We start from the raw sequence: 11,736 nt of genomic DNA on the forward strand, positions 1-11,736 counted from the left end.
AGAACAGAAAATGAGGAATTTAGAATCTTTGTATTTGTAAATGACACTAAAGACTTCCATAGCAATAATGTGGCAAGCTAGTGGTGCCAAATTATAGGAATATCTTGGGAATCTATGCAAATAGAGTGGAAGTGGCAGATGAGTGTTAAAATGAGCATATGGCCTAATTCAAGCATGTAAAACAACAACTTCTCAGCTGTCAGTCACAACCCAAGAAAAGGATCCCAGAGTCACTGAAAATGGACCCTGAGGACACTAACCCAATATCGACCTACAGATTAAAAGCAATGCAAAGTGTCCTGGGAACCATCAAGGCAAATGCCAAAGAGAGGAAACCACTATTCTCCCCTCATAAAATTCTAGTACACTTGCCCCCGCATAGACTTCATTTATCATTTGTGTGCTGCCCCGTCAACTATATAAAGTACAAAAGTTAAACAAGATTAGTGGGTCTCAAATGCCAATCCCGTATCAATCCCAAACTGATTGAGAATCTGTAATTTCTAAAAATAGAGACTCCTGGGCCACTCCCACAGATTCCAATTCAATGCCTCTGAAAAGTCTTCTAGGTGATCCTGATGCAATGACCTGTTCAGGAAGTCACTGGGCTCCTTTCTCTCACTCTAAATCTATCTTCAGAAAGAACTGAAGATGGCTTGTTACAAAAGCAAAGAAAAAAAAAAAAAAAAAAAAAGTGTGAGGAACTACCAAGAACAGATTAAAATGATTTCTATACTTGCACATTAAATGGAAGTGATAGAGGAACCAGCAGATGGTGTAATGGTTATGTCGCTGGACTCCCACATGGTTCACTGTGGTTCAAGTCCTGGACCTGGTGGGTTAAAACTCATACTGGAGACATGTGCATGCAGGCCCAAAATTCCAAGAGGAGAATGAAGGAGAAAGGATTGTGGTGGGGTCATCCCCTGTGTGGGGGGATTTCTCACTCTGTCTCTCCATCTCTCTCTGTCTCTCCAGCGAGTGCACATGTCCTATAGCAAAAATCTCTCTAAAAAAAGAAATTAAAAAAAAAAAAAAGGAAGTGGTAGAGACATGAGGAGAAAAAAATCTGGCCTCCAATCAAGAAAAGCAGAGCTTAGTATCTTATCACACCCCACATGCCCACCAAACAGAATTCCCTAACCAAGAGCACAGCAAGAATACACTTTCCCCATGAGTTAGAGGCTAAGTTCCCTCTCAACCTCACCCTTCTCAAGTCTAGACCTGCAGTTCCAGGAAAAGGTCAGGGTGTTCTGAACTAGAGATGAGACTGAATCAATGAACTCATTGCACCATGTTCCTCTGAGCCTCAAGCAACCATTTTCACTTGTTTTCCAATACCATCACTGAAAAGAAGCCCAGAACCTCCCTCACCTCTACCCACGCTTCACCCACTCCACTATCCAATCACTTAATTTAATTCAAATTCTAACTCTCTGGTCTTCCACACTAAAAACAGACTTCAACTAACCTACATCTCAAAAAAACAAGCAATGGGAACAGAAAACATGCTTTATGCAGGGTAAGCAGCAGTTCAGTCAAGCCTGCCATCAGGTATGAGACTTCTCAGCTTTGTTGCAGCATGCCTAGAAGAAACATAATACAGGCTTTCTTATATAATCACAGCCTTATGGGACTGGAAGATGCTTATGAAGGTGGATCCAGGGACCAGTCGGTGACATTACGTTCATGTCACTGGACTCCCACATAGTCAATCATGGTTTGAGTCCTGGATCTAGTGGCTTCAAACTCATAACAAGTGTGTGTGTATGCGTGCTCAGAATCCCAGGAGGAGAGTGGAGAAGGGACTGCACATGGCCATCACTCCAGGAGTGATTTCTTGCTTACTGCCTCTCTGTCTCTGTCTTTCTGGCGAGCACACGCGCCCTATAGCAAAAACCTCTACAAAAATATATATATATTCACTTTAAGTACACGTTCCTCCAATTCACCATAATTCTTCCTATTACACTTGAGATTGGTGTTACAAACCATCCCAAGCTGAATACTTCCACATAAAGAGAACTTAAAGCACCTTGAAATTGGTTAAGGCACAGAGAAGGGATGGTACCTTAAGTACTCATCAATAAGACATTAAATGGAGGAAATGTGCCAATCCAGGTTTATAACACAGACTAAACGTCTCAAAAATGGCAGCTTATGGCTGGCCAGAGGTGTGGTAGTTAAGGTAGCTGGATCCCACATAGCGGACTCCGCAGTTTGAGTCCCAGACCCAGCAGCTTGAAAAGCATACCAGGCACATGTGCAAAGCCTAAAATCCTGAAAGAATGGAGGAAATGGGATTGCAGCATAGCCATCACCCCGAGGGTGCTTTCTCACTTTCGTTCTCTCTTTGTATCTCTCTAGCGAGTGCCCACAGCCTATAGCAAAATAAACAAAAACAAAAACTGGTATCTGACATCAAAATTTTCATTAGTTTCATTTTTCTGGTAAGTTGTTCAACTTCTGAATTTCTAAAAATGCTAAGTGAACCAGCAGATGGCATAATAGTTACGTCGCTGGACTCCCATGCCGGACGCATGTGCATGAATACCCAAAATCCTGAGAAGAGGATGGAGGAAAAAGGACTGTGGAGTGGCCATCTCCCCTAGGGGGTGATTTCTCATTTTCTGTCTCTCTCTGGTGAGCACACGTGCCCCCTATAGCAAAAATCTCTAAAGAAATTTAAAAAAAAAAAGTCAAGTGAAACCACTGTTCATTTTTTTCTTAAACATTAGAGCTAAGTGAGAAAAAGCATAACATCAATTTATCATATTGAGTCTCAATGAAAATTAAGTGAAATCCCGTAACACTCCATCTGCATCAAATGTGCACAACCTGTGATTCCACATCAATTTCTGCTGTAAAAACAAGCATATGTCAGTCTCCCAAGTGAGGAAGTAGCCACAGAAACTGGGTGTGTATCCAGCTCCCAGCAAGAAGAGGAAAAGCTTTATAAGTCCTATGAGAGTTTATGCCCTTTATTTCAGTCCTTTCCCTTGATAAGGCAGTTTCCTATAATATTTAGCTATTCTCCTCTTAAAGAAACGAAATAAATCCAAAGACCAAACCTCAAAGGATATCTACCGTGCCCCCGCTAGAACATGTGTCAATGGGTAGCCAGCTCATGCTGAGAAGTGTGTGTACAAAAGGCCTCAGAATCTTCTTCCCTGAATTCAAACATGTGGCCAATCTGCTGTTTTGAGCCTACAAACAGAAACTAAAATTTCCACTTGTTTTCCAGATTTCACCATCCATGTAAACTGGGGCAGAGATTTCACCAAATTATATGCTCCCTTGTCACCAGCACTGGTCTGGTTACCGGCTTTAGAAGTCCTCACACCATGTCAAATGAGCCATGCTGTGCCTGAGTTCCTTCCTAACCACTAGCTTGAGCTCTGCAAGCATGCTACTTTGCTTCTCATCAAACTCTGTTAGCTAAAGCTTGCTAGGCTAAAAAGTACTGCCAGAAGCCAGAGCAGCAGTAAATCCCATGTAGTAATGAAATGCTAACAGAAGTATCAACACCGACAAATTCTAGATGCTATTAACTCTGAGTCTGCACTTGACATTTATTTCTACATTCATGTCCTTTCCACTGGAAGATAGTGACTTTGGGAATACACAGGACTAGCTGATAAAAGTCAAGAAATCAGTTTCAGTCCTATAAGAAACAAGCCTATGACTAAGAGCAAGTACTTTTTCCTTACCAGTCTCCCATTCTTTACATTTATTCAGCAGACTAATGTCAGCTACTGATCTCACCAGGGTACCAGAACAATGGCCACCTCTATTGCCTCTCTTCCTTTCATCACCCTTAAACACATATATTACATAATACCTTAGGTTAAACCCATACTATTTATGTGGGACACTGAACTTGAAGAAATGGAAGAGCCACTATAAAAACACTGAAGAATAATCATCAATGGAAACCCCAGGGGCTTTGCACTTGCTGTTCCCCTCTGCTGGGAACCCACTTCCCTTATGTTTGGCTCTTTCATGTCTATCAGATCTCAGTGCAAATGTCATCTTCTGAGAGAAATCTTTCCTAAACACACTAAAAGAGTCACTCCTTCCTACTCCCAAGCACTCTGTCCAATCCACTACCTGAAACCACTATCTTGTACTACCATGCTTACTGCTTGTTTACCTCTTTGTTGTCTGACTCTTCCATGAGCCATAAGGACAAGAATCTTGTTTCCTATTTCTCCAGTGCTCAGACAGAGCTAGACAGACAGCAGATGATCAATAAGTTGATGTTCAAGAAAGAATTATGATTACTTATCATTCTATTACATTAGTTCCTACATGGCAGCACTTTATCAGCATAACTAGAGCCAGATGGACACTTTCTTTTCACAGAAAAATGACAGAAAGCCTTTAAGATATAGTGTAAACCTGAAGTGCTCCTTTACTTGCCATCCTTTTTTTTTTTTTAAGAGGTTTTTCGCTATAGGGCGCATGCGCTCGCCAGACAGACAGAGACAGAGAGACAGAAAGCGAGAAATCACCCCCCAGGGGGGATGGTCACACCGCAATCCCTTCTCCTCCATTCTCCTCACGGGATCTTGGGCACGCACGCACACGCGCCCAGCGGGAGTTTTAAGCCACCGGGTCCGGGACACAAACCGCGGTCGACTATGTGGGAGTTCAGCGACATAGCCATTACGCTAACTGCTGGTTCCCCTTTACTTGCAATCTTGATTGAAAGCTACCACACTTACCTGCTGGGAAATAGGCAATTTTAAGACTACAGTGGAAAACCTTTCAGCCTGCTCTACCTACTTCTTTGCAAATGGCCCTGCTAAAACCACCTGTTTATTCAGCTATCTCTTTAGAATAGTAGAATAAATGGGTATTTTAAATGGCTTAGGAAAAAAAAAATTTTTTTTTTCCTTGCATGAGCTAAGTACACTTAAGAAGGAACAAGTTAAAAAGATTACTCTATCCCCCAGTGGACTCTTGAAAGACATGTACTTCTTAGTTTACAAACCTAAAAAACCCTTAGCCATGATGAACTAAATTATAGGTAGCATTTCCTTCAGGCTGTGCACTGAAGAAATTTCCACTATACTCAGAAGTCTTCCTCTGGCTTCATAACAACCTGGCAACAGGAGTTTCATGGAAGGAGAAAATTAGGACCATCTCCTCCTTTAGGTGTCCACCTTTGCCGTAGTCACCCAGTGAAAGTCATGGTTCTTAGCATAAAGCTAAAGACTGGCAGATGGATTCCTTTCCCCTTCTGAGGCAATTAAATGGGTAGGGGTGAGGATGAGAGTGAAATGGGAACTACGATTTGGCATCATCCTCCTCTTTGGCCTTCTACACCATAAGCAGAATAAGTTACACTGCTTCCATGGCTGCTTCTGATAAGCACAGAAGATTCGAGAACCGTGGCCAACTCATTCCATTGTTGTAAAAGCAGCCTCTGCATATCTGCTTGAAAAGACATGCAAACATAACAAATTAAGAGGGAAAATTAGTGTGAAAAGACATAGGGAAGGGCCGGATTCCAAAAGCAGAAAGTAAATCAGGTCAGTAAAAGCAGAAAAAATAAACCAGGTCAGTAAAACAGAAAATAGCCATCTCTAAGTAGCTAAGTATGGTGCCTGAATTATATACTATGTACTCCAAGACTTCGTCCAACCTTAGTTAACACTAGTGACAATATTGTGCTGCAGCTAAAGAAGGTCTAGCAAATTATTCAAAGAAACACAGAGTTGGAATCCTTTAGAGTTTTGAGAAAGTAAAATCTGATTTGACAGACATTTACTTACTATTCAAGTTTATGTTATCTACCACACACTTGCTAGCCTCATTCCAACTCAGAAAATATAAATCATCTTTAGTTTTTCCACAATCTTCACTGACTTTTTCAATAACATAACAGTTCAAAAATGCCTGTGTCAACTTATTATCCACTTCCTCCTTAAACACATTCTAGAACCAGTTCTGTTCCTAGATCTCCACTTTTAATAGCAAACATAGTCACTACCATTAATGTCATTAAAAATAAAAATAGCAATTTCATTCTTAACTCCTTTCTTCAACCTTAGAAAAAGTTATGCAGGGGACCAATCTATTGTGTAGTGAAGGTATCTGGCTCTCACATGGCCAAATGTGTAGCTTGTCCTGAACCTGGTGACTTGAAAAACATATCAGGCACATGTGTGTACATGTCCAAAATCTTGAAAGAAGAATGGAGGAGAAGGGATGGCAGCATGACTCTTCCCCCCTGGGAGGTGCTTTCTCACTCCCCCCTCGCCTCATCATTCTCTGGTGAGTCCATGAGCCTTCTAGCAAATCAGGAAAAAAAGAAAGAAAAAAATCATGCAGGACTTACTAGTATGGCAAGGCATAGACCAGAAGAAACCTTACAATCTTACATCACCACCTTACGATGTTTTTCTTTTTTTTTTTTTGACAAAGGAGGAAGAATTATTCATCTTTACTGCTGCAAACCTCAACCCTCGACTGTTTCAGATCTTCAGTTCAGCCTAGTCCAGAGAAATCCAGAGTTCACACTGAAAAGCATCTCTGGTTAGTCAGGCAGTGTTCTAAGTTTTGCCCCTCTCCCAAAAGGCAGAAAAGTGGTATCTCCTCTTTTCTTATTTATCAAACCATTTCTTTCTCACTTTCCTCTGTCATAGAGCTCCATCTTCTTTTGTAGAGTTCTTACAAAGCAGTTCCTAGTAACATTGGAAATGATTACTCTCCAGGAAAATACAACTCTGCTTAGCAGATGAGCTTCGCAGAGTGATTTGCCAGTGGTCGGTTTTTCATTCCAGACAAGGCTTCTAAGCCAGGCCTGTCGCTCTGCAGTTCACCCAGCTTCTCTCCCCTAATTCCTGCCTGAAACTAACCCACCCATTCCCTGTGGTGGGTTAGAGTGTACTGTGCAGTCTATACATAATACAGACTGTTCAAACCACTGAATTTTAAATGCAGCCTCTGAGACTTAAACTTCTTCTACACCATACTCCTCAGTGCACAAAGACCATAAACACTAAATGAAGTCACTTACCACAATAGCAGATCCTGGACAAAACACATAGTAACATCTAATCTTTTCTCAACTCAATTATAGTCAGCTTCACTTTCCTGCAATTTGTGGTCATGCATCATTGGCCCAGCCCTCCATTTTACAAACTAATACCTTGGAGTCAGAGGCATCAAAGCATGATGTTGGAGAACATGTGCTCTGCAGACAGGCCTGGGTTCAAGTCTCAACTCCACCTCTTCTTATCAATTAAAAGTACCTTCCTCGGGTAAACTAGCATTTTTTGAACCTCAGAATACACATATGTAAAAGGTAGCCAGTAATCCTACATACTTGTTAGGTATTATAAATGAGATAATATAAACAGAATCCCCTGCACAAGACATGACAATAAACAAGCAATTGTTGATATTTCATATCCATGGAGGTAATCTGTGGGCAGGATAACCTTATAGAATCCAGATGTTCTGGAAGCATCTAGTACTGGTAGAAATAAAAATATGTTTAGCCTCATTCCACTCCTATCCCACAAATGAGAGGGGCCTTTAAGAAAAATTCAAACCTTAGAAAAACTTGGGGAAAAAAAAGGTCTCAAAAAGGGCCAGCCAGTGGCTTGGTTGAAGCAACTGGATTGCAACTGTGAGATTTGAGTCTTTTTTTTTTTTTAAGAGATTTTTACCATAAGGCACATGCGCTCACTGAAGAGACAGAAACAGAAAGACAGCAAAAAGCAAGAAATCATCCCCCAGAGATGGCCACGCCGCAATTTCTTCTCCTGTCTCATCTCGGGATCTTGGGCATGCACACACACATGCCCAGCGTGAGTTTCAAGCTGCTAGGTCCAGGACTTGAACCTTCAAACCACAATTGGCAACATGAGTCAAGCACCTTAACCACTATGCCACCTGCTGGCCCCAAGGTTTGAGTCTTGAATCACAAGCTTAAGAAACCACAGGGTAGGGACCAGCAGTTAGCGTAATGGCTATGTCGCTAGACTCCCCAGTAGTCGACCGCGGTTCATGTCCCAGACCCGGTGGCTTAAAACTCATGCCAGGCACGTGTGCGTGAGTGCCCAAGATCCCAAGAGGAGAATGGAGGAGAAGGGATTGTGGCGTGGCCATCCCCCCTGGGGGGTGATTACTCGCTTTCTGTCTCTCTGTCTCTCTCTGTCTGGCGAGCGCATGCACCCTATAGCAAAAACCTCTCAAAAAAAAAAAAAGAAAGAAACCACAGGGTGCATGTATGTGCATGCCCAAAGAGTCCCAAAAGAGGGCGAAATGGAAGAGAGGAGACTGCAGCTGACCATCTCCCATGAGGGGTGCTTTCTCATTTTGTCTCATACCCTCTAGCAAATTAAAAACAAACAAAAAAAGATCTACTCAGATACACCAATCCCAACACCAGACATCATAAAATTTTCTTCCTCAGATAAAGCGAAGTTCAGCGCAAATGAAAAAGTTAATGAAAGAGGAGCCACTTCAAGATAATCTTTTTAAGGGAGAGGAAAAAAAGATATAAACCTTGAAAGTTCCCTTCTCATTCAGTTTCTGATAAATTCTAACACTGTTATGCATATATAAAAGGGAAAGGTAACACAAAAAATCCTAAGAACCTAAGCTAGTAGCAGAATATTACCTAAGAAATGAAAATATGAGAAAGGAGTGGGGGAGTGGAAATTTTGAAATCAAGTTTGCATACACACAAGCTTCAAAACATTTTAATCCTGTGACAGACTACTGGATTTCTTCAGACTTTCTATAATAATTGGGCCAGCTGGTGGAGAGGTGTTTAAGCCAACTAACTGGATGCCACATGACTGACTACATGGTTGGTCCCAGACCCAGTGGCTTGAAAAATATGCCAGGTACATGTGCAAGCATGCCCAAATGGGGACTGGAGAAGATGGGGCTGAGGTATGCCCAACCCTCGCCAGGGGTTCTCTCTCTCTCTCTCTCTCGCTGGTGATCACATGCAACTAATAGCAAATAAAAAACATTTTTTTTAACTCTACGGCAGGAAAAACTGTGTAGCTTTGGGAGAAAGTATCATAGAGGATATTTGCTATTCCAGATGGAAAAATCAGAATTGCACTCTGAAATAAAATCTAGAAAGTCATGGACACTGCAATCAAAAAACCCGGTACAACCAAGAAATATCAGGTTCCAAGATCCAAGATGGGGGTGGGGAGGGAGCAGTGTGACAATAATCAAGTGGGCATGTGATAAAGCAAATTTATATTACATAATTATCATGGAGTTAGGGGCAAAGTTTTAAAACTGAAACCTATAGGGTTAAATTCAAAATTCAAGAATGTTGAAAGTGAAGGGATATTAAAATTAGGCAGAATTAAGAAGGTGGACTGAGAATCAGAACACTTGGTCTCTAGTCCTGGCTCCAGTCCAAACCACCATGTGATCTTAGGCAAGTCACTTGCCCTCTTCAATCCTGTCTCCTTATCTGTTAAGAGGTAGGGGAACAATAATGATCGCTAAGATTCCTGCAGGCCTAACAGTTTAAGAGTCAAAGGAGGACGTAGATCAAGAGCTCAAAGGACTATAGAGTAGATACAAGACTGGGGGGGGGGGGGGAGAGGCCAGAGAGCAAGAAAACTTGAAGTAACTGAACATCGGTGAAACAGAAAAGCTTCAGGGTGGCCAAGTACTCCAGGGGTTCCAGGGAAGAACGAATGTCAGGAACTTTTAAAACTGCAAACCGCTCAGCATACTGTCAATATGGAAAAACCGGAGGGTGGGAAGACAGATAACAAATTATCTCCGTTAATCAATCAGTTACTGATCTGTCCCCGGTAAACAGTCAGGAGATCCGAATGTCGAGGACACGGAAATCACTGTGACCCCTGACGCCAGGGTGTCGGGAAGGCATGGAGTAAAGGGGAGTCCGTGCCGGTTCCGTCTAGTAACTGAGGATTCAGAGAATGAGTGAAAAGTGAGGAACGGGGCAGAGGGAAAGGGATCTGGAAGACCTTGCAGCTTGGCGCGAGGACAAGAGGAGTCAGTGCCAGACTCCCGCCCAAAGGCGAACGGAGGAGTCGGTGTCCGGGGCCCCGCTCTCACCATCTTGACGATGCCCCGCTGCACGGTGGGGACAGCGGGTCCCCCGGAGGAACCGCCGCTCTGCGCGGAGGAGGCCATGTGCGGAGATGGGAAGGCAGCGAGTGGGACGGACGCCTGGGCTGAAGGTGTCAATGAGCCTGTCGGTACTGGTGAGAGGCAGCGAGACAAGGAGCGTCCTGGCGACCAGCTGCGAGGGATGGATCGGACGGACGCGCCGGGCACTCACAGGAGCAGCAGCCGGACTGGGAGCGAAAGAGGAGACGCGATCTCCGCCGCCGCCACACGTTCTACTCGCCGCGCAAGCGTTCCGGAGCGCCACCGCCCTCCAACCAATCAGCATCCAGGACCCGCCGGACCTCAAGCCAATAGGCACCCTGGTCACGGAGCCCCGCCCTTTAGCTCCAAAACGGGTATTGAGATCCAGGAAGCGCTGAAAGAGCTGATTTGCCGTGACGAGTTAAGTATGGGGCGGGACTTCCGGGGCAGGCGGAGTAGGTAGTTGTCGGGAGGTGTAGTGGGAGGGAAAGGACACGTCAGCATCTGGTCGTGGAGCGCGGGGGGCCATGGGAGCCCCGGGGGCGGGGCGGCCTCACTCTCCGGTCTGGCCCCGCCGACTGCGCCCGGCCCGGAGAGCCGCATAGGACCCTAAGTGGGCGCTAGTTAGCCGGGTAGGCGCTACCTGGCTCGAGTAGCCCGGACAGAGCCGACCGGAGCGCGGAGCCACCGAGGGCAATTCGTGGAGGAATCTAGGTTCGGGCTGCACACCGACTCCGACATTTTACCTCAGCAAAAAGTAGGGAAAACGTGGAAAAGTCAGCACAGTGAAACAGCTTGCTGACGTCGACCTTGATCCGGACCGCGGCCGAACGCCCTCCCTGCTGTCGGGGGTGTGCCTCACTCGTATTTGTGTCGATGGGGTCTGGCGCATATAAGGCGCTTCATTAATGTTTCTTGATGAAAAGAATGAATGCTTCTTAGAGTGATGACTTGTCCTGTACGCAGGGAAGAATGACCTTCGTTCTTCGTTTCTTCCCAGCTGCTCCAAGAAGTTCGGGACAGCCTAGTTACGTGCGCTTCCCAGACCAGAAGGAGGCAGCTCCTGGTCCAGTGTGATGAAATCCTCTAACAGCTCGTCAGCTCACCTACCTTCAGCAGTTTGAGTAAAGAGATGGAGGAGGAAACGGAGAGCCAGCGCCTACAAATATTCAAGAGAATGTTTAACAAAAATTAATACTCATTTCATCTGCATTTCATTGTAAAACCTAGCTCTACACTGAGGATTCCACTCCCCCTGTAGCAATACTGAGGAAAGAGATGGTTTGCTTATTCTTTTAGGCACTTCACATATCCCAGGTCAAGTTTGAGGGTCACCATCTTCCTAGAATTGTAGTGCCCTTTCCTTACCATGAATTCACCACTCTCTTTTTTAAAAAAAATTTTTTTTTAGCTTTCTGGATGTTTATTTCATCTGATTGTACCACTCTCCCTCTTGTTGAGAACTACCCTATTATTCATTGTAGTTGTTGACACCTGATGGCCCCTCTACTCCACCTAATGGTCCTGAGCAACTTCAGTATTTATAAGTGTGACTTTATCCAATACCTTGTCTTCTCATCTTGAGCTCATCTTCAGTGAACTTGACCTCTGTATCAGTTTACC

The 11,736-nt window shown here is 44.0% G+C and overlaps 1 protein-coding gene across 1 annotated transcript in view; it reads right to left on the bottom strand.

Moving 5' to 3' along the window:
- SND1 (staphylococcal nuclease and tudor domain containing 1) overlaps positions 1 to 10,384 on the bottom strand; it is a 510,267-nt gene extending 499,883 nt beyond the window's left edge. Inside the window, exon 1 of the mRNA XM_006146865.3 lies at positions 10,078 to 10,384. Within this exon, the coding sequence (XP_006146927.1) occupies positions 10,078 to 10,155 (78 nt within the window). The 5' untranslated portion in view covers positions 10,156 to 10,384. The remainder of the gene's footprint in view (positions 1 to 10,077) is intronic.
- Positions 10,385 to 11,736: the final 1,352 nt, after the last annotated feature.

Source organism: Tupaia chinensis, unplaced genomic scaffold (genome assembly GCF_000334495.1).
Source record: "Tupaia chinensis unplaced genomic scaffold, TupChi_1.0 Scaffold000192_1, whole genome shotgun sequence".
NCBI classification, from domain to species: Eukaryota; Metazoa; Chordata; class Mammalia; order Scandentia; family Tupaiidae; genus Tupaia; species Tupaia belangeri.